Source organism: Labeo rohita, chromosome 11, assembly GCF_022985175.1.
Source record: "Labeo rohita strain BAU-BD-2019 chromosome 11, IGBB_LRoh.1.0, whole genome shotgun sequence".
NCBI lineage: Eukaryota > Metazoa > Chordata > Actinopteri > Cypriniformes > Cyprinidae > Labeo > Labeo rohita.
In genome coordinates this window covers 22,651,659-22,678,874 of record NC_066879.1, presented here as the reverse complement: position 1 = coordinate 22,678,874, position 27,216 = coordinate 22,651,659, and the positions used below count along the sequence as shown (strand labels likewise).

The 27,216-nt window shown below is 37.4% G+C and overlaps 2 protein-coding genes across 3 annotated transcripts in view; both read right to left on the bottom strand.

Moving 5' to 3' along the window:
* Positions 1 to 17,616, bottom strand: part of igsf21a (immunoglobin superfamily, member 21a) — a 290,573-nt gene extending 272,957 nt beyond the window's left edge. For both annotated transcript variants that reach the window (XM_051122271.1, XM_051122272.1), the window contains exon 1: positions 17,021 to 17,616. In XM_051122271.1, the coding sequence (XP_050978228.1) occupies positions 17,021 to 17,159 (139 nt within the window). In that variant the 5' untranslated portion in view covers positions 17,160 to 17,616. The remainder of the gene's footprint in view (positions 1 to 17,020) is intronic.
* arhgef10la (Rho guanine nucleotide exchange factor (GEF) 10-like a) overlaps positions 1 to 27,216 on the bottom strand; it is a 412,439-nt gene that overhangs the window by 84,528 nt on the left and 300,695 nt on the right. The window lies entirely within an intron of this gene.

Below are 27,216 nucleotides of genomic sequence, written 5' to 3'. Positions count from 1 at the left end.
ATTGCCTGTATTTGAGAAACACCCTTTGATGTGTTTACTGGAAACAGCACGGTTTACTTAATTTCCTAACAGAATGCGTCTGGGATTACTCGAGAGTGAGAGAAGACAGACTCTGCTTTTGGATCAGATGACAGATGTCTACCACAGCTTTCAACCAGATGTTCGATAACTTTCATTAAAAAAAAATAAAAAATACAGCAACAACAACAAATGGCAGCTTAAACCACAAACTAATAAATGTCGGTTGGCTGGAGTTCCATCATCAACTCAGATCATCCCTACACGGGTTTCTTGTGTTTAAGAAGTAAATCAGTCTGCATTTTAGATCAGGAGAGAGTATGTGAGAGTATTTTGTTTAATATTAAAGTAAAAGATTGGAGATGTTATACAGTGCGAGCTTGATTATAGATGTATAAATCCTGTGTTTCACCACAAAGCGATTTGCGGTACTAAATTATTAACTGTTTACCTTTTCCAATGTCATCCATAATTGATAACGGATAAACGCAACCAGGACAAACTTGAAAAACTCCATCTTGAAACCAAAGGAAAAGTTCATCTAAAGAAAACTGTCATTATTTACTCATCCTCATGTCATTCCAAACTTGAACGCTCCTGCTTTTTTTTCTTCTCTACGGAGCACAAATAAAACATTTAAAAGTAGAAATATTTTCTCCTCTGGAAGAAAAAATATATATATAGCATATATTTTTGGATGAATTATCTCTTTAAAATCTTGAATCTGAGCTATAATATGTGATTAAATCTTGCTGTGGGTTCATATCCAGTTTAATCATCTGATTCTTCCTTCTGGCAACTTTTAAATGGTACACTGGTTAATATGCTTGTTAATTTTAGGACATTTGGTTAATCAAAGTCTTTATACCATATGTCCTGTATCTAGGTTGGTGACCTCTGATCTGCCTCCTTCATCCAAAATTATGCCATGTCCCACACTGAACAGATAAGCCTCAAGCATCTGAGTCACGCTGTTCCTAACCCAAATCCAGAGTGCCTGTTCTGCATTAGAATAGCACTGGGAAAACACTCAAGTGTTGTGTTGATTGCTCATTGCATTGAATTGCATTTGCTATTATTTTCTTTCTCAAAGAATGGATTTCAGCTGGCAGCGCTGAAGTCGTACTGGATTTTATCAAAGCTGCGCAAACACGTACTATTCCATACATTATTTACTCCTATCAGATGGATTCGTGACCATGCATATTCATTAGAAAGTGTGAGGCTAGCTTTTCTATAGTAAACATCAACCCAGACCGTAACTCTGTTGTCCAAATGAACTGCTGCTGACCATCCATCTCAAAACATACCAATGAGCTCTTTTAGCAGTGTAGACCAATGAAAATCAGGATTTTTCTTGCTTCAAACATTAATGTTTAAAATGTTAATTTCCTTGTCCTGAAACTGCATAAATGTAGGGAAATCTGTTTTATTTTGTTCTAAATCCCCAGCAGAAACAAGGTCCCTGAAAAATGGATGTGTAAAACTAAATTCTACATTAACATCATAGAGATACTTCAGGAAGAAAATTAAATGCTGCAAAAGCATAGAAAATATGGCCATTTAACATGCAAATAGCCATTTGAAAATCGGTTATATTGCAGAGTAATGGTTTCATCACTGTCATAATATTATCATAACGCACACGCCTTCACTAGAGAACTAGCTGGAAGTATATTTGGTTTCCTTTTAAACACATTTATTTAGTAGCTCCTCATATGTGAATTTGCCGCTGGAGTGCGACCCCAGGGAATACATAAAGCTGTTGTGTCCCTCTTAGGGACACTCTCAGTCAGAGAGCATGATGGGAAATAATCTGCTGTGTATGCGGTCCAAACGTTCTCTCCCATTTCCTCCGCCTTCGTCCATCCAGCCTGACGTCAATATGTGGATTAGAATGTTTTCATCTCTTTCTCTCCCGCCTCCCTTAATAATCTAAAAGCTGCTTTCCCAGGAAGCAAAACAGCGACATGTGTAACAAAGATCAAAAATCCCTGAGCCAAAAAGAGAATGATTTATTTTTTCATCTACATTATTTTTTTTCCACCTTTAAGAGGAGTGGGATGCACCTCTGCTTCTAATACCTCCTTTCAATTATTCCAAAACATTTCCAATTATATTATAATATTAATCATGTCCAATAACTGATATTCAAAATATTCCATCCTTAAAAAAGAATTAAATACAACAATAAAAACAACTTTAAATGCTATAAGTGAATTGTGTACATTATGAAAAAAATATACATACTAATTTTGAGATTACATTTGTTTTTATATTTAATACATAAAAAATTACATCAAACAGTGATTTAAAAAATGATTAATTTTAACTAAGCATTACCCTGATCTAAATGTAATAACAGAGCAAATTAGATCAAGTTAAATATATAAAGCTAACAACATATTGTGCATTGCTAGAAAAAAAGACCAATATGGGCATCATGCACTACAATTATCAAAAACACAAATTGTTTTCTTCTGTAAGTTGTTTTGAAAAGCCACTTGACTCATCTCATATGCATATGATGCTTCCGGGGGCCAACAGTGCCAAAACTGAATTGTGATGGAGTGAATCATGAGATGTTGTACTCTAAATTGCGTAAGCAAGGCTGCTGACAGTCTGTCCAACAGTAAAACACATTGACAGCGACAGAATGCATTTTAGATGTCTAGTACCACGTTAACGATGATAAACAAGTCCCACAATCCATATTTACAGCTTAACACGAGGAAATGCTGCGGAGAAATTGCTTATGATGCCTGTCTAAGCGAAAACTGGTCGTCTCCTGCTGATCCTTGGAAAAAAGTAAAGCTAGGGACTAAAGTCTCATCAATACTCGTCTGTCACCGCGAGGGACAGCAGTCCTCAGGGCGCTGCACATGATCCTGCTCATTACTCATTCTTGAACAAAGAAAATAATAGGCTAGACTTTCAAGTATTTCTAATTTTAGAAATGATAAATGGAAGTAATGGCATTATGTGCTTCAAATAATGTAACTACATTAAGTATAATTTGATCCTAGATATGAAATAATTCCTGAAATGACCTGACCTAAATTGCACTCTTAATACAGCAAAGCCTCTTTAAAGCAGGTTACAGTTTCCTCGATATTTAGTCAGCTACTGGATTCTAAGGCTGAATTCAGAATAGCATACTGCTCTTACTAGTGTACATATACGGGCCATACTACAGAACTGGCCCAAGTCAGAGTTGGAAAAATATGTATGTAGGCAAACTGTATAATATCCAAGGTACACATTTCTAGTAATTGAGCAGTTAATTTATATATTGTATTGTATGCAAAGTTTGTCATTACTAAAACACAGTAAACACAAAATTGGCCTATTAAGATTTTGTGCTTACACCTTGATTGTAAATATATATATTTTTTGCTATTTTACATTTTTTTCAGAGGTAAATCCATAATTTTTAACAATATTTCAATTGTAATTTATGAGATTTGTTGTATTTTGAATCCATTTTTTCTTTGTAAAAGGCAAAAAGTTGATCATACTGATTTTGAAGTTAAGGATTTATTAGTTTGGATATACATTGAACCAAAAACTATCATAACATCTTAGCTGATAATTCAATATACTTTATTTTTGATAAAACATCCCATGTTTCGGTATTGACAGTAAGGCTTTAGTAGCGACCACACATTACAGAATTTTAACTCACATACTAAAACACTACTAAAACATACTAAAATACAAAAAAAAAAAAAAATAACGCATGACTGTATTAAAGTTTTGTTTATTTCCTCCAAATATGAGGATTATTTCCCTTTTGACACTACCAAAACAATGGTGACATGTTTCGTTAGTGACTGTTTCTGTAGTGACAATTCTATGGGATAACACACACAAAAAAAAAAACAAAAAAAATAAAAAAACAATGTCACTACTGAAACTACACCAAATGTTTCGGAAGTGACTGTTTTGGTATTGACCATTTTTTAACCTAGCTCAAAGATGCTAATCAGCACATGGTTAGATAGCACAGTTCTAAACAGCGGCATACATATAAAAACAAAAGGTAATAGAATAACTCCCAAAAAAGTGTGCTTAATGGCTTAAAAAAATGTGTTCAGTAGTGACGTTCCTTAAAGTGACACACAGATTTTTGAACACATTTACCTCAAAATGATGAGACCTATCTACTCACATCTTGTAGCTATGAGAGAGGGGGACACATGAATATTTCCTGATCATAAATGTATGCGTTTAGTTAAAATCAGTCTCGGCCAATAGACTAAAACGTACACTGTAGTGACATGAAAAATGCAGGACAATTTTTTTTCATTTACAAAGAAAATACAAAATAAATGTTTTTTTGAGCTCCACTTTTTAAAAGAATCAAAAAGATACTTTTAAAAACAACAATGGAATATACAAAAATTTTAATATCATTTTCATAAGTTGAAATTTAGGGGTTACAGTTTGGGAGGGCCACCTCCTAATTGAAAGGAGCCAACAAATGATGATTTTACATATATTAAGCTTACTGATATTTTAAATATTACTGTTTCAGTAGATAGTAGAATGATCTTAATAAACATATATGATTTGAATACCTAAATGCTTTTTAAAATGTGTGTTTTGGTTGTGGGACAGCAGTTTGCACCAATTCTGTAGAATGGCCCACACTGTAAAAAATAAAAAACACAAATTGTAGAGTCATCTTAAAATAATTTGTTACCCTGCTGCCTTAAAATTTTAAGTTCAGTCAACTGAAATAAGTTTAGTCAACTTGAAATGTTAAGTTGTACTAAGTAACAACTTAGATATTTGTGTCTGCTAAACTTAACAGATTGGTAAGTAACCCAGCTAACCCAGTTGATTCAACTCAAATATCTAAGTTGTCACTTAGTATAATTTAACATTTCAAGATTAATAAACTTTTTTTTTGAGTTGTCTGAACTTAAAATTTGAAGGCAGCCAGGTTACAAATTATTTTAAGTTGACTCAAAAAGTTGTTTTTTACAGTGCATATATATACCACTCTGTAGGTTAACCATGTATTTCTACGTCTTTAGAAGGCTTATCTTTCAAACACATTAAAATGCACAAACTCACAAACTTTTTTGTCATCTGATTCTCTTTCACCTAATATATTTACTTGAAGTACCTCTGAGATTTTTAAATAAATATTTTAATAATTAAGTATCACATTTGCATGTTCATTGGTTCTCTGACCTTGGTTATAGTAACATGACAGGGAGGTAAACAAATAAATTATATCATTTTTTTAGTACGTTTGGGAAACCTTGACGTAATATAGTGTTTAATGAAATTCATGTTGTTAAGATGTTCAAGATAATCCTATTTAAATCAATGTGATGAACAAGTAAGGTCAAAAGTAATCTAAATGTAATCTGATTATATTACCTAAAATGTGTAATGTAATGGATTATGTTTTTAATCACAATTTTTGCCAGTCAGTAACAGATTACAATTTGTAAGTAATCTACCCAGCAATATATAGCAAACAAAGCTGTTTCTTTTACTACACGACTAGTAAACTACAAATGGGAAAACCCTGCTGCTTCATGCCTGCTTCGAAACCTTTGAGTGCTCAGGGTCTAAAAAAAGCTTTCTTTGTGGACAAGTCCCAACTCTTACTTTCTTTACCCATGGCATTTGTCTTGCCCTTAAAAATGTCCCACTCCAGAGATATAACTACGCAGCATACGATAACGCACGCCGCCAAAATCGTAAAGGCCAAGGTAAGTTCAGCCGCTATTATGCACACCCTCTGGATTTCCTCTCATCTGCATCACTCTCAAGAGGACACATAAAGAACAGGGCATTTGGGATAATGGGCTGAGACCCACTCTATTATTTGTACTGAGGGAGTCTGAAGTCCTCAGAGTTTCTCTCTCAGGAACCCGAACCAGCCAAGCAGGAAGTCAACTTCGAAGTAAAGCCATTTTCTTGTGTTAATAAAATATGGTAATAGCCTCTGACTATTTTTCCTTTCCTTTACTTAGCACCACAACAGCTCTCTGAAGATAATAAACAAATAGTTTAATTGCAGGTTTATCTGTTTACCTGCAAGCTAAATCTAGTAAATGTGACTTTTTTTTTTTGCCTGCAGGGACAACAACAACTAGCGAAATCAAATCACAGTTTTTACTTAGGGAATAGTTTTTTTCTATAGGTTGAGATAGAAAAGCACATTGTTGTTGTTGTTTTTTATTTGAACACAAAAAGTATTTTCGTAGCTTCATAAAATTACAGTTTACCAAAATTACCACTGATGTCACATTATATTTTATCGATGTCATTATTATCTTTCTGGGCCTTGAGCTTGGTAACTGCCATCTATGCAGGGTCAGAAAGCTGTCAGATTTCATCAAAAATATCTCAATTTGTATTCCATAGATGAAAAAAGGTCTTACGGGTTTGGAATGACATGATGGTGCGTAATTAATGACAGAATTTTCATTTTACGACCTTTTGATTATTAGACAGGCTTGTAGAAAGGAATGATCCACTCAAATTATTCTTCAAGCCAAAATGGAAGAGCAATAACTGCACTGTCAACAGAACAAAAGCAAATGTAATGATGAAGGCCAGCATACTGTGAACACAACATGCACAAAAGCCAAAGCCAGAAAGATTTTATTCTTCTAAAATTGGCCAATCACTTGCAGTCCATTGCTTTTACTGTAAAGGGAGGGAACGCCTGAAAATCTTCAATAGAAACTACAATTTGCAAGATCGTTTTGTATTTGTGCTGTTGTCTCTCTTGCATTAATACAAGGATTTTGAAACACTCAAAGTCACCGTGGATGTGTCTCCACTAACTTTAGACAGCACGTGAAATCTAGCATGAACTAAGGAACTGTCCGTTTAAAGATATAAACCATAAATCGTCCATACCCTAATGATTTCCCTTTCTTCTTGTCTAATCGTTTTATGCAAGCAGCGATTGAGGCACTGTGCCAATGGCCAACGATTGGTGGACAAGAAAGGCTGGCACATTCTTCTTCCCTGCCAATATCCATTCTCACTTCCTCTGAGTCGAGCCCAGCTGTCACAGGCAGACGGAAACAGGACAGAGAAAAGCCTCAGATCAGCTCACGGATCACAATCCTTAAATTCTCAACTAATACAGCCGACAAACCTTCCTTCAGCACCATCTTACCTTGACGAAATAGGCCGTCAATAAAAATCTCTGTTTCTTACGTTTTCTAATATGCCAACATGAAGCTCAAATCTAAAGGGGATTATTGTGAACCAAGACACATCACAAAAATCCCTACCTTTGTTGGCGACATACAGCATGACCACCTGATCTACAACCCTGGGTTGTTTGAACAGGAACTGGAGCCATAAATGGGAGCCACATTATTTTTGAAATAAGGGGAAAGTGGTTCTGCATTTATCCACAAGTACCCATGGTGCCCTCTTCTTTTCCTGAATTGTCATTTGTTCCCTGCACACTGATCCCCGAACCTTCTCTCAACTGTTAAGATGAAGGATAATTCTAATGGCTTATGTTCGCCACATTATCTTTTGAGCACTGTGCTAACATCTGTGTGTTTCCTTTGATGTGTTGGCCCTTTAAAGACATATAATCATCTTTTTTAAAGAACTGAAGAGAAATATCATCCATTATGTCTGGATAATATGTTCCAGGAACTACGGTATGTTACCTTGTAGCTCAGCACAGCCTGAATGAATGATCTTCACGAGCACTGAGATAAAAGGAAAAGTAATCTTGAAAACGCTCTGAAGTCTGTAAATATCTATGCATTTGTTTCAGTGCTGTGTTCACTCCTGCAACAGAGGGACTTCCAAGCAAGACCAGAATTAAGATTATAACAGCTTCATTACTGAGAAGCTCAAATTTGAACTTTAACCTCACAGGATTTAAAATGAATGCGGTAAGAGATTAAAATCAATATACAGCACAATAACCTTGAGAAATCGATGCATAAACTCCTTTTACACCTTAATAAGAGCAAACGGAAGACTGTAAGACCTAAGTCATTTGGCCAGATTTTTAAATAATTAGCTTGTAGTGGGAAAACAACAATCTGTTCAATGGCACAAACAAGTGAAAGACATGAAGTAGGACAAAATGAACAGGCAAACATATATAAGGAGCATTTAAGAGGTGTGAATCAGTATAGGCAAACTAACAAGTGTGAGAATAAGTGGCTTGGGAAATATACAGGTCACTGGATTTGGGAAGCAATGGCTGCAGGTGGAATTTAATGGAGAGTGTGATTTTTTGCAGGGGGAAGCCACTGACACTGCTACAGAGAGATGCACGTTACTGCAAAATGTCAGTGTGTGATCTCAACAGTTACTACAGTATATATGTAGTCGGATCCATCTCTTTTCTAAACCTATATTTTGGGATGATGGCACCTATCCCAGCGACTTAGGCCAGTCCATCGCAGTGCTGACATACACCACCATTCACACTCACACCTATAGACAATTTAATGTCTGCAGTTTCCAACTATGGTTGCAAGTTCCACTGTTACCAATAGAGTTCAACAGAACTTGCAACCATAGCTAGCTAACAATGCTTTTGGGAATTGTGCACATGGACTATGGTTGCAAGTTCTGTTGTTACTAACACAGTTCTATCATGACAACTCAAGATTTTAGCATGGAATTGGATATGACAATGTAATGGCGGAATAGATCTGCTACACTGCTGAACTGCTGCTGCTATTGCTTATTGCTGTTGTTGTAGATTTTGCTGCTGCTGCTGCAAACCACGTACAGAAACTTGCTACTCCCATTACGTATGCCAATACAGTGCTGTGAGTACTTAGTACAGTAGCATATATAATAACCCATAGCAGATCTATACAGGTGGAGCTGGGGAGGTGGAGGGTTTCAGAAGAAATCTGAAGCGCGCTGCGAAATGCTCTGATGAATGTTAACCAGGCATTTAAATGTAAAGCAGCAAGCTCATTGGCTGTGTATGCAACATGAACCAATCAGCTTGTGCCAAATAGTTTAACGCTGTGAATATCATCAGTTTGTGTTATGGACCCATCAGCCTGTGCCATTGGGGGTTTCATAACAGAACTTGGCATTTCAATGATTCTACATGTCCTAAAACTATACTTCCAATTGACATTCAAACAGCATTGCAAAACTGGAACTATAGTGGTTGGAACTATAGCCTTTGAGCTGTGGTTAAAAGCATAGCTTCTTCTTGGTATGATATGGACTTTTGGGCACAATATTGTAAGCAAGCAAACATGCAGTACATTCTATAGCTTTCATTCCATTTAAATATAAATAGAGTTTGATCTATATATTTTAGTGTGTCAACAAATAATGCCATATGCATAAATGTGAAAGGGAACTTTGGAGTTTCAACCTTTCTGCAAAGTTCATCTCCGACCCTGATGAAACACAACTGAACCAGCTAATTGAGACTTTCAGAAGTGCTTAACAATTGCAAACAGGTCTGTTGTATCTGAACTCTGTAGGTAGGCAGATCTTCAGGATTGGGCACCCCTGCTTTATATCTTCTGGCCCAGCCAGGACTCAAACCAGCAACCTTCATGCTGTGAAGAAGAAACACTACCCACTGAGCCATGATGCTGCACTTGACAGTATTGTATCATCAAAAGTCTAGTTTAGTCACAACACACAATGACTGATCCCACTGTGGCTTCGTTTAAATGCTAATTTGGGATCCTGTAGCTCAGACAGTAGAGTGCGGTTTTTATTAATGTTAAGGTCACAGGTTCAGTTCCCAGGGAATGCACGCACTGATAAAAATATATATCTTGAATACTAATTCATTTGGAAATCAAATATGTACTTGTATTTTGCTTACCAGAGCAGAAATAGACAAAGTAACTGGCCATGATGTGACTACAATGTACATTACTTAAAATGAACTTAAACTGTTATGTAACGATAGGCATATAAAGATGATACACAACAGCACTCTTCTGCCCATCTTCTATTGCCTTATTAAATCCTTGCAGAGATGCTGTGCAGTTGTGTATGACTATGGAAAATATTATAATTCAGCTTATCTGTTGTCACAGCCATATCCTGTATGCACATAAAACACATCTTGACATTGTTTTTGTGTGTCTGTCATGATGAGAGCCCTTCATAGATGATTCAGCGGAAGAGATGCACATTCAGTGCATTAGAGACTCTGTGATGAGCCCAGAGAAGATGGGTAAAGAGCTTTGGAGAGGTGGCCCAGGTAGGGGAGAGGCAAAGGCGGGCTGACGGGGCCCTGAAAGTCCGAGGTGAGGCGGCCAAAAGTTTATATGGGGTGACCAGTGGTAAAATGCTTGTGGGGTGATGCTCCAGTTTTTCTGGAGGGAGCAGCTGGCTGAGTCAGTTACCCGGGTTTAAGTGTGGGAGGCCCAAGTTCCAGGGGGGCCTCAGCAGGAGAGGTGGCTGGACAAGAGGTAGGGAGAGCCACGCAGAGAGGGGTGCATGGGGTACGCCCCTCAGGCAGGAGCAGTGGATCCCTGGAGCGGGCAAGGGGGTCCGCTGGGTCCCCCCCAGGCCGGAACCGTGGTTCCCTCGAGCGGAGTGGCAAAATCTCTTGGGAACGCTGGAAACTTGTGGGTGATCAGTGGCCTGGTTCTCTGGAGGGCGCAGCTGTCTGAGTCAGTAACCCGTTCTTAAGTGTGGGATGCCCGGGTTCGGATGGTGGACATGTGGGGATCCTGCTCCGGAGGTCAGGGGGGGCATCAGGAAGAAATGTATATTCCTGGTTAGTTAATGCTTGTGACAAAATGAGATCGAATGTCAGTTAAACTGTTTCTAAAAGTAATGCAGAAAAATGCAAAATGTAATTTCCTTTCCATTCATAGTTTTGAATTTCGTTGTGATTTGAATAACTGAATTAAAATTTAAGTGTCACATGGGTCATCTGTTCCGCCACTGACCTTGTCCTTTAGTGAAACGGAGGCGGCTAGATGAATTAATTCTGAATTCAGTTGACTGTCATTTCACAAATTCTATCCCAGAGTTGACAAAAGCTTTGTGTGCAAACGAAAAATTGTCAAAAGTAATCAATTTTCAGCACAGAGCTGCCGAATCCACAGCTCAGCGCATAGCCATGTAATGATTTAATTTATTCTAGCGAAAACAAAACATAAATCTGCCCAACTTGAGCAAATTTCCATGTCAAAGGACAGGCATGCCAGTAAAGATCACCTCAGCCTGCTCATTAATCAGAATAATTTTTGCAGGTGCACAGATATGAGCATCCAAACACAAATAAACATTGCAATGCTATTTGATAACAGCTCTGCAGTCTGCACCTTGCACTTTCAATTCTAATGAATGGTGCTGATGAAAATATAGCTGAAGTAAATCACTTTAACTCTGTCCTTTTATCATGAAATGATAGTTTAATGAATTGCTTTGTGCACTTGCACCCAACACGCCAATCTAACTTTTTCACTTGGTTTTCAGAAAGGAGATTTAGTCTCCTTACGCTGCCTCCATTATAAACACATGAACCTCTAAAAATACAGCACTGTAAGTACAGTATTGATGCATTATGCCCCCGCCCATAAACAAGTCTTTTTACAAGCACAGCCACATTGCATTTTTATTCAATATGTGCTTTTCTATTCTTCCCCTGCTGACTGAAGCCCTTAAAGCTTTTTACACAATGCAGCCGGCCTGCTTACACCAGTAAGTTGGAGTATAGAGTTTGCAGAAAGCATTATGCTCTTTGTATGACAAGGAGTACGGGAACACAGCCGGTGTGCTTCAACCGTCAATATTCAGATGGATTATGTTTGTTTTCATTTGCTGTTAAGAAATGGCAGTATTGGTTTGGGAAGCCCTGAGCTCCACCACCTTTCCAGCGTTTGTTCCCTACAGCAACAGCGAACAACGCAAGCAAGAATAATGGAACATTTATTAATACTAGCATGAAAAGCACAGACTCAAAAATAATATGCAAAATAGTTAACATGACATAGGCTGAAAAGGAAAATTGTCAATTTTGTTTCAAAATGTCTCCTGAATTTCAATGGTTTTATGCTCCCAGTAGCAGTAATTCACTACACAAACCGTTTTTATCCTTCCTGCGAACCATTGTATTCTGGGTTTTGTATAAGGTATTTATTACCTTATAAAACATAGTTTGTTCATAGTTTGATGTCAAGATACTTACTCAAATACATGAAAAGAGTGTGAAAAAGGAAAGCGTTTTCTTCTCATTTTTAAAAATATTACATAGTTATATGTATGTTATTGCATTAAACATGGTCTTTTCCTGAGCGTTCATGTAGCTCAAACTGTAAAGCACAATACTAGCAACATAAAGTTCATGGGTTCAATTCCCTGGGAGCGTGTGAACTGATAAACCAGGAGTGCACTGGATAAAAGCATCTTCCAAATGCATAAATGTAACAAAAACAGACCTGTGACCGATTTTATTAGGTCACGAACCACCAGCTGAGAACTGCTGCTCTATGAACCTCTAAAATGCGGCTGATGAAACTGTTGAAAGACTGACTACACTCAGTTCTGGCTAAGAGAGATCAGCATTTGAATGTACTTGCTTTGATGTTTCATCATCAAAAGACATTATCAGATCAAGATTAAATTTATGTATCATATTTTTGTACTGTAACGGCATCCTCGGATGACATGCTCCTTTGTAGCATCTAAAAATTCATTTCGGATTCATCTTCCCAACGCAACTCAACTAAGCCAAGACGGAAGTAAGTGTGCTTTTGGACTGTTAGCACAAGAACTCATTTGTCTTCCTTTGAGAGCTTCATTTGAAAGATTTAAGTTTGTACTGGCTGACAAAGAAGTTCCTGAAGGTCACATTTATGTCTTCTAAAGGAGGCAGGAAATCAAAGAGTGATTATTGGAGACTAAAGCTGGAATTGCCAACACCTGTCTCACACTGCAGCTAGTGCACTTGATCATGATGGATCTGTTAGGGAAGAACTCTCTTAAGAAGAGGAAATGGAGGAATCCACAGGGGGGCTGAATGGCTCAGTTGTGGAGAGCCGGCGCTGGCCTGAGCTCTGAGGGGTGTAGAGGGCGATGCTGTGGGTCACTCCTGGAGTGGTGTTGGAGTTAAAGGTCATTAGGAGTAACAGCACCTTCAGACGAGCTATATTTCTACAGGATTTTTTCCAAAGTCTGAGATAGACGAAATGTCAGGAGGGCAGAACAGCTCTTTGATGAAAGATGTGTTCATTTCCCAAGTATGAAATGCTGTCTTTAACTATTAAAAGGAAGAGACAGGGAAGTTGTTTACTTGATCATGATTTTGAATCCTCTGGCTAGTTTGAATGGCGGTGTCCTCGTCCTCGTCTACTGAAAGAAATTACGGTTGAGGATTTGCACAAAAGAAATGACAGTGATTCAGCATATTTCAAGATCTTAAAGGGAGAGTAGAATAAATCAATCATACAGGTTTTGAATAGTGTATTTTAGTATAATTATTAAACTAATTAAGTTTTTATCATTTTTTATATTCATTTTCATATTTATATATTCATTTTTTTTTATTTTAGTTCAGTTATTGTAGTATTTCAAGTTAAATTAAAAGACTTTTGTATAGAGACAACTATTAAATTGGTGCTATTATGCTTTTTAACTTTTTGAATTTGAGTCAGTGTGTGGTGTGTATCTTTGGGTATAAAAAAGATCAACAAAGTTACAAATCTCAAAGTCCACTATAAAGGGAGATTTTTCGTTTTTAAAAAATGTCTTTCCAAGAACTACAACGAACGTCTCCTTTGGACTACAGCGTTTGTTTGTCCGCGTGCAATGATGTCACAACGCGGTCCACTAGAATATCATTAAATTAAATCCCGCCTACTGAAATTCAAATTGCTGGGGGGGGGATGGGGTGTAGGGACGAAGTAGAGGTTTAGCCAAACTTTAGCGATGCCGCAGCGCGGCTGTTATAAACACAAGCATTGAGTAGAGTGGCCGCTTCAGAGCAGTAACGCACCGCAGTACAGGGGGCTGAAACACATAACAAAGCCGTGATCTGCTTCGGTTGCCGCGTTGGAGCCGTAATACGCCGTGTGCAGTGTGTGGTAAGAGATTTATTCATCATACAGTGTACACAGCTTCACTTATAACGTGAGTGTTTTTTAAAATGCATAAACTTGCACTAGAATAGGCTAGGCTGATAAGTGATAATGTTTTTGATAATGTTAAGCTGCTTTTAGCCTTACGCTGGAGCTGGTTTCGGGCAATGAGGCTAAGTATGTAAAATAATTAAATAAATTAGCACGATAATATCATGTATCTGTGATCTCACAGGCTGAGAATGGGACTCAACACTACCATAGCATAGTATTTACTCATCCTCCATGCATCCTAGGTGTATATGACTTCCTTCTTTCAGAGAAATGCAATCAGAGTCTACTAAAGTGCATCCATCAATAATAAAAAGTGCCTCACACGGCTCTCAGGGGTCTCCTGTAGCAAATCGATGCGTTTTTGTAAGAAATATCCATATTTATAATGTAAGATTCACTATTAATCTAGCTTGCGCTAACTGCTTTGGGCGTGGCAGTACTGAAACACCGTCTAAGCTGTTCGCCAATCACAATGCACTGGGATAGTTAACCAATCATAACACATTTCCTTTTTTCGGAAGGCTGGCCTTCATTAAACCCAGAAGTAATCAAGCTACTTGTGCCACCCTGGGAGAAAGTTATTGTAATAATGTAAATTATGTGAAAAATAATGCATTTTTCGAACCACCAAGCATGAGAGCATGTTCTAGTACACCCCAAAAACAGCATTATAGGACCCCTTTAACTAGTTGGTTATTAGCATGCATATTACTAGCATATTGGCTCTTTATTAGTACTTATAAAGCACATATCGTGCATGACCATATTCTACATCCCTAACCCTACCCAATACCTAAACTTAACAACTACCTTACTAAGCAGAGGCAAAAGTCGTAGCTAATAGGTAATTACTAGCGAGAATTGGACCTTAAAATAAAGTGACCCAGTTTTGAAGTGGCTTCTGTTTTAATTGTAGTTAACAATACAGAATAAGAGGGAGTAAATAATGGAAATCATTTTTATCCGATAACTGGATGACAGCATGAATGAAGATAGCAGAGCAATGGGACTGTCAATCTTAATTTTATTACTGTCATCACAAACACTGACACCAAAATTATTTATGTGCAAAACTGTACACCAGCCATGGAGCAGGGACAGTGAAATGGTAATGAAAATAAAATAAAATAATGACAATGGCACTCAACCCATAAAAAACATCTCCTGTCCAATAATTTCAGTTTCCATACCGCAATTCGTGACCACAATCTCAGCTGAACTTTGAGACCTGATGGTTTATGCAACAATAAATGATTCTCTCGGTCTCTCGCTCGCTCGCCAGCCTGCATAATGCTCAGGTGGCCTGTATTAAAATATGGGACATGCCAACCACCAGTGCAGTCAGAAATTATGAATGATTGCCTCACTCCGTAAGGCATTATTTGCGGGACACCACTGGAGTTATATCACTGACTCTGTCTTGATTTAAACGTCTTCGTGGGATTTTTGCATGAGGACTTGTAATCTTCCAATACAGGGAGAATGAAAACAGCTGGGCGGGAGTGAAGATAAGTACCATAAACGTGCCAGATGTTGTCCTGAGATTAGACCTCAACACATCAATCATCAACTACAACTGGGGATTTCAACATTTACAGTTCCCGGGATGCCCCATACAAACTTTCAGTTAACTCAAGGACCCGGAGTATAAAAAAGCTTGTATATTCACTTCTGTTATTGGCTTTAACAAATATAATAAGCATATAGAATAAAATATATTTTATTCTATATCAACATATGCATTTGCAAGAGAAAAGAAAATAATCAGCAATCAACATTTTCCTCCAGGTATCAGACTGTTAAAGTATACATGCTGAACTTTGTGGGATCATGTAACGGAATGATTAGCATTGAAGAACATCACGTGAGAGTCAAATAAGGGCGAAAGCTATTCAGTGTGAATTCACAACACATACCTGGCTACTACTCAGACTTCCACATTAATAGTTTTTTTTTTACAGCAAAATGACAGTTTTTATGTTTTATGTAGGTTTGCATTACAGTACAGAAGGAAAGAACACAATGCAACCAACTGTGTTAGGTAACACTATTGGTTCAATATGGGAATTATTCAATGACTTTCAGGAGAGTCTACTTTTAAAAGAAATCTGTCAGTAATTTTCAAGACACAATCTGCTTCGTCTCGTATGACTGAACTGTAGTACAATACTGAACGAACAGTCAGCCAAATGTCAATATACTTTTGAAGTCTACCACCATCCTTTGCTGAAGTTCAAATTTTGAATTTTATGGGGGGTCAACTTCATCAGAAGAAATTAATAAAAATAAGAAAATGATCAATGATTGTACAAAAACGCATAATCCCATAATGCAACACTATATATATATATATATATATAGGCGCACACACACACACGGAGAGAGAGAGAGAGAGAGAGAGAGACTTATGATTAAGGTATGTCTCGGCTCATCTAAAAATGTATGTCTCTTCACATTTCCAACAAAAAGTAATCAAACTGTGCATCTGCAGTCATGAGATTCGACTATGAAATAATAAATATGGTCAGGGTTAAAGTCAATAGCTCTTGGCACTAATGCGTTCAGCCTCATTTATTCCTGGGCGTCAGAATGTTCAAACGTCCTGCTGTTTCACAATGTACCGTATGAAAAATGACATTCACCCAGTGTCTGTGCCCATACCCCGCCAACACTACCCCAAAGTGCCGTGGCTGAGGCGGCGATATTCTCGGAGAATCCAAACTAAGCGGCGTCTTGGATAAAACGGACAAACTTGATCTAAGTAAATATGAAAGACGTATTAATATGTGGACGCGGCGGTTTCTGAGGAGAATATATGTGTGTGCAGAATGCGAAACGCTGTGCAGAAGTGTTTTCTACTATGTAGCGCATACGAGTATGATGAAACAGACAACATAACAATTACTTACCAACAGCTACTTGCAGTAGATCAGCGCACAAGAGAAAACACAAAGACAAGACGGTCATCTTTCCCATATTTTGCAATAAATCCCAAACTCCATTTGCGTTTACATGCTCTCCGGCAGCTCGCCGCGTAATTCCCACCATTCCAAAGGGATGCGATCCCACAAACTGGTCATGATGCTGTCCAAGTGTCGGAGGGAAGATTTAAGTTTAAAACAAATGCGCACTCAAAAGGATGTGGAGATGGTGAAGATTGCGTAAAGATTATTAAAAGCGTTGCATTGTGGAATAGTCTCCTCGCGAAGGCTGCAACCAGCGTTTACGCACAGACGAGGATTAAAAAATAGATATGGATTTGGATGAAAATCTCTCGCTCTCTTTCTCTCTCTCCCTCCCTCCCTCCAGAAACAGACACGAACAGAGTCACTCGTGATCACTCGCTTTTTTATTTCACACAATTTTCCTTAATCCTACCCTGGCTCCAAACCCTTCCCCTCTAATTCTGTCCACTAAGCCGATTTATTCCTGCTGGATTTTTCCCCACACTGAAAAGGTTTTCAAAGATCATTATAGGCATATACGTGGTGCGATGCCTTACCCTGCATTAACTGCATAGAACCTGGAAAGATCAAGTGCTGGAAATGTTTCTACGAACAGCGTCACCTAGGGTATCTGCAAATGAACCCCACTCAGCCTCAGTGAGTTTTCATGTTTTACTAAGTTTTAATGCATGTGGGTCAACAGGGATGTCTGAGAAGATAAAAATGGTGAAAAAACACGCAAAAAACTAGGTTACGATTCGTATGTAAGGTGTCGGAAATTGAATATTTACGTTTTAAAAATGTCATTTAATAACTTAGAAAATGGCAGAACCAGAATGTAAAATGTACTAAAATAAAACCCCACCCATCCACAAAAACTAAAAAAAAAGTTAATATATGTAAAATATACTGGCTTTTCAAACGATTCTGGTCACGGGATGACAAAATGGATTCCGTTTCCGTTTATGTTGTTTACAATATGTTTAAAAAAATCCAGAATTGCAGCCTTTTATTTACATGCAGAACATATAAAAATACTGTACACCTGGCTCATAACAAATTGATAGTTAATTAATTGAATCATGAGGTAATTATGAAAATTCACTCTTCATTTAAACAAAAATGTGCCTCTAAACTGACCAAACGTTCCCGCCTCTGAACAACTCAGCCAGGCAATCAAATTTTAGAGCATTCATATAGGACCACCATCTCGACACACTCCTGGATCTATACACTATCGCCATTATCATAAAAACAGTGAGAATTATTTTACAGGCCTTATAAAATTATACAACACTGCATGCTGACCAAGGACATGATTTAACAGGCAATGCTATTCATGCTGGTAGACAAATAGATTAGTGAGCCAAGTGTATTGCATAATCGTTGTAAAGGTTAATGTGGCCATATGGGTCTGTACCATCAATGAAACAGTTTGCGGAAGCTCCCACACAATACATACAGTCTAGCACTTCACCTGTGCCGGGGAGTACATTAATGAAATGCTAATCTTGCCTCCGACAACACCCACAAGGAAGAAGGGAAGCAAGGATGAGAATATTATGTAATACTCCGGGGTCAAGACCTCGTTGCAGGCGCTCTGAAATTCAATCAAACGCACAAATTAGAAAATATATTTCTGAACTCTCCAACTCAACCTGCCACAAGTGCTAATTAAAGAAATGTGGGTGTACTTGCGCATACCTGAGGCGGTTTAAGGTCTTCTTGATGATGAACTCCATTGTGCCACACACTTTGTATTCACCTAGACCCACACCACAGATGGCGAGTTCTTGCGCAATCCTTTTGGGACGCTTGGAAAACGTATATCGTGTCGACTGTGTATTTGGCTCATTTGAATGTGTATTTGTTTTCATGTGCGGAGGAAACTTGAAAAGAGACAAAGCCATACAGCGATACCTGACTGACACTCTCGCTCGCAATAGTTCCTACTGCATATTTATTAACCGAGCCAGAGTGTCAGTCGGATACTCTCTGCCCTGCTTAGTCCTCCCTCTGAGCGCACGTGCTTGCGGAGTCATGACAAGACTCTTGGTAAGGCTCTCTGATGATTTATGAGACGGCGCTGCAGTGACGTAAGGGAATGAACAGACGGGAGCAGAGGAAAAACAAAATCTGAGGCCTCATAAATGGCCAAAGACAGCACGTCTCTAGAGCATCTCTGCTCTCTGCTCTAGATGAAGTGGCTGTGGAGCTTCTGGTGCGAGTGGAGCTGGCGTCTGGGCAGGGCCCTACAATACTAATGCGATATCGCACATCTCTAGAGGGCAGTGTCAACAACAATTTATTGAAGCAACACTGCCCAGCATGTTCCTGTCCATATGGCACTTGCCCCTTGGACATCAACAGACCTCTTTGAGAAGCAGCCACGCCTTATATAGTTATCATGGGTTGTCTGATTTTGATCAGTCCTGCACATTTGTGACCCTGGACCACAAAACCAGTCTTAGTACTGTAGCAATAGCCCAAAATACATTGTATGGGTCAAAATGATTGATTTTTCTTTTATGCCAAAAATCATTAGGATATTAAGTAAAGATCATGTTCCATGAAGATATTTTGTACATTTCTTACCGTAAGTATATCAAAACAATTTTTGATTAGTGATATGCTTGCTAAGACCTTCATTTGGACAACTTTAAAGGTGATTTTCTCAGATAGTTCAGGTTACAGATTTTCAAATAGTTGTATCTCAGCCAAATATCGTCCTATCCTAACAAACCATGCATCAATGGAAAGCTTATTTATTCATCATGTTTAAATCTCAATTTCAAATTTCAAAACATAATTCTCCCTTATGACTGGTTTTGTGGTTTAAGGTAACAACTGTTAAAAGAATAGTTCAACCAATAATTAAAATTTGCTGAAAATGTACTTTTTACTTCAGGCAAGCCAAGATACAGATGAGTTTGTCTCTTCATCAGAAGATTTGGAGAAATTTAGCATTACATCACTTGCTCACCAATGGATCCTCTGCAGTGAATGGGTGCCGTCAGAATGAGAATCAAACAGCTGATTAAAAACATCACAATAATCCACAAATAGTCCGTACGACTCAAATCCATCAGAACACAAATTAAGATATTTTTGATGAAATCCGAGAGCTTTCTGACCCTGCATAGACAGCAATGCAAATTACACATTCAAGGCCCATAAAGGTAGCAAGGACATCATTAAAATAGTCTATGTGACAACAGTGGTTCATCCTTAATGTTATGAAGCTAAGAGAATACTTTTGGTGCTCAAAAAGTATTCTCGAACACAAAAAGTATTCTCGTAGCTTCATAACGTTAAGGATGAACCACTGTTGTCACATGGACTATTTTAAGGATGTCCTTACTACCTTTCTGGGCCTTGAACGTGGTGGTTGTGTTGCTGTCAATGCAAGGTCAGAAAGCTCTTGGATTTCATCAAAAGTTTCTTAATTTGGGTTCTGAAGATAAACGAAGGTTTTACGGGTTTGAAACAACAGAGAGTGAGCAATTAAGGACAGAATTTAGATTTTTAGGTGAACTATTCATTTAGGTAGATGTTAAGAGTAGGCTCTGTGTTCGATAAACCATAAATAGTGAATGTTGGTCTGATATATAGCTCGGCAGAGTCTCTCGGACAAAAAAAAGACAGACATCCAGGTGGAAGTACGAATCCCATTTTCTTCCACTTACGTTTTTCCCGTCCTTTTTTTGAACACCCGACACTCGCTGTCCTCTCCGCTGCCTGGAGTTAACACAGCAGGCAGGGAAAAGAGGGCTGGACAGATGAAATTTCCGATTCTCATTGACATCAGTAAACATTCTCTTTGCGTACCAGATACGTTTCCATCAGCTGTCGTTCTCGGTGCCTGAAGTCTTTTATCACACTTAGCTAGACTTGCAGTTTAAGCTGCAAAACTCAGTGAAGGAAAGCTCAGCAGTGGTAGTCCTATACAAAGTTGCTGTCAAAACAAAACATATCAGGATTCTTCTTGGTGACTTTATTTGCATTTTAGGATGACTCATTTTTGATCGTCACTCATGCGTCTTATGCATAGTGACATGAAAAGCTGAAACGCCCTGAAACGAACCACTACTAGCACTACTGTGAACAGAATAAAAAGAATAGAACAATAGAATACAATACAATGGATGTGCAATGGAAAGTAATCAGATGTGCATTCAATTTTCAATAATGCAACTGTTTGAAGTGTATTACTCATGTAAGAGCACTAGCTATAAGCACAAAATAATATAAATTAACATTGAAAGGTATGCTGAAAAAAACAGAAGAACTTCCTGAAAGCAGATTTGTGGAAAGCTTTCAGTAAAACAGCTTGTACAGCAAATGTCACATAAAGCTACATTTAGCCTACCTCATGAAAGCCATTCAGCGTCCATGAATGAACTCTAGAGAAGGCATTTTTATAGATAATTGTATAATATTATATTCTCAGCCTATTTAGAAACTCTAATGAAAATACATCTTACTCACTGTACACATTTATCTCTAAATCAGTAGTTATAGAATATTTTACTCATAAAATTAAGCCTTATTTAAGAGTATTAAAATTTAACGATCCCAACCGAGGAAGAAGGGTCTTATCTAGCAAAACGATCTGTTAATTTCTAAAAAATGTACAATTTATATACTTTTTAACCTCAAATGCTCATCTTGTCTAGCTCTGCATGAACTCTGTGTATTCCGGGTCAATACAGTTAGGGTCGAAAAAACTCACATCTCATTTTCTCCTCCAACTTTAAAATCGTTTTACACTTTGTGAACACTGGGTCGGTACTTCTGCAGCAATGTAGGATGATTTTGAAGTTTGAGGAGAAAATGAGATGGGAGTTTTTCGACATACCCTAACTGTCATGAACCAGAATACAGAGTTCACGCAGAGCTAGACAAGACGAGCATTTGAGGTTAAAAAGTATATAAATCGTAAATTTTTTCCACAGCTGGGATCGTTTAGAGCCCTTTGAAACTTCACTGAAACTGCATTTTGGAAGTTCAAACTCACAAGCACCATTAAAGTCCACTATATGGAGAAAAATCCTGAAATGTTTGCCTCAAAAAACAATTTCTTTATGACTGAAGAAAGAAAGATGAACTTCTCCTTTAAATTTGAATCCCTTTACTGTATTTTGAAAATACCTTTGAAAATTTCTCATTGTTGCATTGCTGTATATATAAAACAACCCTGGAACTACATCATCACTATGCAATACAAAAAGAAAAAACAAAAAAACAATGAATTAGAAATAAAAATGGTGCGCTTGTAGAGTAAGAAAGAAAAACTGTGTCTCTAGTGCAAACAAACATCTTTGATACCATCAACAGAGCTAACTTCAACCCTTAGGCACGAAAAATCCCTGACCGTCTCCCTTTCTCTCTCTCTATACAGTAAATGTTTGTTTTGCTGGTCTCAAACCCCCAGCTCTGTTGATTGAAATGTGCTGTAGGGTGGAGCAGAAGCTCAATCCCAACAAGCTGTTGCAGATCTAAGCTGTGGTTCTTACAGAGCCTTACATAGCTAGAGAGCCAAAGCCCAGACCTCATACAGGAGAAGGAGGATCATCCAAGTGTGGAGGAACCTGCTTAAGGATTCCCGGATGCTTCCCACAGGAAGTCCATTGAACTTCCTTAGCTTGCAAACGAGGGCTGTCACAGCATCAGTCAACCAGAACATGTCTCCCAGAAAACAAGCCTAACAAACAAACACATAATCTAATATGCAAATGAGGCCTTTCCAGCAGCTCTGGCACTCCTGTGTCATTCAACAAGGATATCCCAGTGAGAAAACTAGAAATCTGAGCATGGCATCACAAATGACATATTGTCTAAAAGATTATGTAGTGAGGAAAATATGGCACTTAAAATAACAGTGCTCTACTGGATTCACCAAGGCTACATATAGTTTATCGAAAATATAGTCAACTGTTACGGTAAACTTTTATATTGTGAAATGTTGTTACAATATAAAATTACTGATCTAAAATCTATATATATATATATATATATATATATATATATATATATACATACATACATACATTCACACCTATGTATATATAGAGAGATACTTTTTTCAGGATTTTTTGATTAACTGAAAGCATTTACTAGAAATATTTTTGTGACATTAGAAATGCCTTTACTGCCACTTTTGATCAGTTTAATGCATCCATTTTGAATAGACGTATTAATTAAAAATAATACATAAAAATGATAGATGTACTCTCCACAAAAAAACATTAGACAGAAAAAAAACTAGCAAAAATTAAATTTTAAAATATAAAATAAAAAAATAAGACAAAATAAAACAGTTATTTTAAATTCTAATATTATTTCACAATATTACTGTAGTTACAGTATTATTGATCAAATAAATGCAGCCTAGGTGAGCATGTGAGACTTCAAAAGTAAATAAATAAATAAAAAGTATAATTGGTGTTTAATTTTTAATGTTATTATAATGTTGAAAACTGTGATACATTTTTTTCAGGATTTTTTGATGAATAGACAATTCAGCATTTAATAGAAATATTTTTGTTTGTGACATTATAAATGTCTATATTGCCCTTTTGATCAATTCAATGCATCCTTGTTGATTTAAAGTATTAATTTCTTTAATACATAAATAAATAAAACAAAAAATCGTACCACAAACATTTGAATGACAGTGTACAGTATCCCCACTTTCCATAAAAAAAAAAAAAAAAAAAAAAAAAAAAAAAACATTAGGCAGCAAAAATGATTTATATATATATATATATATATATATATATACATACACATACACACAGACACACACACACACTTTTTTGTGACATTATAAATGTCTTTACTGCCATTTTTGATCAATTCAACGCATCCCTTTGTTGATCCAAAAAAGAAAAATTATTCCAAACTTTTGGTTGGTAGTGTATTAAGTTTGCAGCCTAATAACATAAGTAAAAGCAAATTATAGTGAGTTCAGTTTTAATCAATATAATACATTTAAATACAAGCAAAACCCATCCAGGTGTTCCTCTGCATAGATGTCCAGAAATTTAAGCCCCTCTCTATTTTTCCATGTTAGTCAAATCCACAGCTCCAAGACTTTCCTATTGTGTAAATGCTGCTTTTCAAGGAGATTATAGCAAGTATCTGTCAGGGGCAGAATTGCATGGATATTATGCATGTGGAGGGCAGGCTTGTGACAGCGCCAGCAGGAAAAACGTTGCAGTCCACACTATCACTCCAGATTAGGAGCAACTTGGGAAAATGGGACGTTTCCCAGCTCCAGGGTGTGACCAGGTTGAGCCAGCAACAGCAGCGGTGAGGTTGCAACAATTTACATCATGCAGACATCCATCTACCGCGCCAAATACCATCCCGATTGATGACATGGCTTTTAATATCAAATAAATTGAATGCATAATGAATACATCACTGTATGAATGTTTCCGATTAAGATTTTGCAGGTGACCTGAATAACACACATTTTGCTACAAATCAGAAATTATATAATGTTTTACATGGAGAAACTCTCATGACATTAATTAAAATTAATGTAGTTTCCAATGAACTGATATTTGTGGCAGACCACAATAGACCCAATATGCTACTAAACTAACCAATTGGTGCAAATACAATAAAATGAAAAAATGACTCTTGTCTGAGTCACAATGAGAATATACTGTTTGCCACCTGAGCACAACAAACATTATGGTAATATCCATGAATAATACTTCCAAAATAACAAGGCAAATTAAATAAAACAGTCATAAATTGAGAATTTAAAGTGAGCTAAAAAATAAACCATAATGTATATGTGCAACAAAATCTACCGTCGACAACACTAAATCATTGTCAATTTATAAACTCTAACACAGGATGTCTGAATAGTTTACTTACTAGACCACATATTCTCCTAAACAGGAAAGTAATGAAAGCAATATTTTGTCATGACGTTGCCTTACAAGCTTCACTGGAACGGTATATTTAGTGGATGTTTGCTGTTATTACTCTTTGCAGGAGCTTCGGTCAGATAGAAAAGCGCTAACTGGCCCTTCACCAAGTGATTCAAGTTGTTTTTAACATCATTTACTAGCTGCCACAGTCGATTAGTACAACTCTACTGGCAAAAAGTGTGTGAGGGATGCAATGAAGATTATCCAGGATAATAGCAGAGAAGAGTGAAAATGTGGGCAAAAAATGGCATGTAGAATTAAGTATATTTACTCTTCTAAGAAAAACAAGATCCCATAAGGCCATATTTTCCTTTGGGACAATTAATGCTTTTAAAACTGATGCTAAATAGCATTAAATGTGGTTTATTGGCTTGTAATTATAAGGGAACCACTCTAAGTGCTATATAGCACCTATCTTTAAAGGTACTATAGAGCACCTTTGACCAATAGTGCTACAATACGAACCCCATTCTCCTCAGGGCTTAACAGGTTTTTTGTATGGTAGTGCTGCCACCCCAAAGAACCACTGAAGAACCATACTGGGATTAACAGGTTCTTTATATGGTAGTGGTTCTATATAGCAGAAGAATTTCTACTGTTACTTACGCTCTGTTCTTGCACACACCCAAAGCGCACACAAGCATAGAGACGTGTTTCAGACAGCGCGGCATACCGAGTTGATTCCTCTTTCATGTCTCCCCTCATTTAAGATACATACGCATGGGGGTTTGCGGTTACGTCGCAATATTGGAAATATTTCTGTTTTAAACCACAAAGGCGAGTCAATGGATATCACACAAGAAACGTGAAAACATTGTGCATTAGTTATGCTGGTGTACGTCTTAACTTCAGTCAATTCACTATACAGAAAGCGAAAGTAAAAACAACTGACAAAGTTTTCTAATGCTGCATTAACAGCTCATATTCTCTCAGAGACGACAAGAGACGAATCTACTTCAACATATGCCGATAACAGTGTCTAAAATAACTGACTGAAATATATAATAAAATAGATAATAACTGTCTAAAATATAACCCCCGTCAACCACTCCAAAGAACCATACTGAGCTTAACAGTTTCTTTACATGGTAATGGTGCCATATAGCACTTCAACTACCCTAAAGAACCGCTAAAGAATTAACAGGTTCTTTATAGGGTAGTGGTGCTATACAGCACCTCAACCATCCCAAAGAACCGCTGAAGAACCATGCTGTGTTTAATAGTTTTTTTATTTGGTAGCAGTGCTATATAGCATCTCAGCTACCCCTATGAACCGCTGAAGAACAACTGAAGAACCATACTGGGCTTAATAGGTTTTTTGTATGGTAGAGGTGCTATATAACACCTCAACCACCCCAAACAACCACTGAAGAACCATACTGAGCTTAACAGTTTCTTTACATGGTAGTGGTGCTATATAGCACCTCAACCACCCCAAAGAACCACTAAAAAACATACGGGCTTAATAGGTTTTTTGTATGGTAGTGGTGCTATATAACACCTCAACCAACCCAAACAACCACTGAAGAACCATACTGATCTTAATCTGAATCAGAATTAGAAAGAGCTTTAGTTCTGCTATACAGCACCTCAACTAACCCAAAGAACCGCTGAAGAACCATACTGAGCTTAACAGATTCTTTATATGGTAATGGTGACAAATAGCACTTCAATCACCCTAAAGAACTGCTGAAAAACCAAACTGGGCTTAACAAGCTCTTTATATGGTAGTGGTGCTATATAGCACATCAACCACCCAAAAGAACTGCTGAAGAACCATACTAGGCTTAACAGGTTCTCTATATGGTAGTATGGCTATATAGCACCTTAACCCCAAAGAACCACTGAAGAACCACTAAAGAACCATACTGAGCTTAATAGGTTTTTTGTATGGTAGTGGTGCTACAGTACATAGCACCTCAACTACCCCAAAGAACCGCTGAAGAACCATACTGAGCTTAACAGTTTCTTTATATGGTAATGGTGCCATATAGCACTTCAACCACCCTAAAGAACCACTGAAGAACCATACTGAGCTTAACAGGTTCTTTATACAGTAGTGGTGCTACATACTGTAGCACATCAACCACCCCAAAGAACCGCTGAAGAATCAGACTGGGCTTAATAGGTTTATTGTGTGGTAGCGGGGCTACATCGCATCTAACCACCCCAAAGAACAGCCGAATAACCAAAATATTTTTGTGTAAGAAA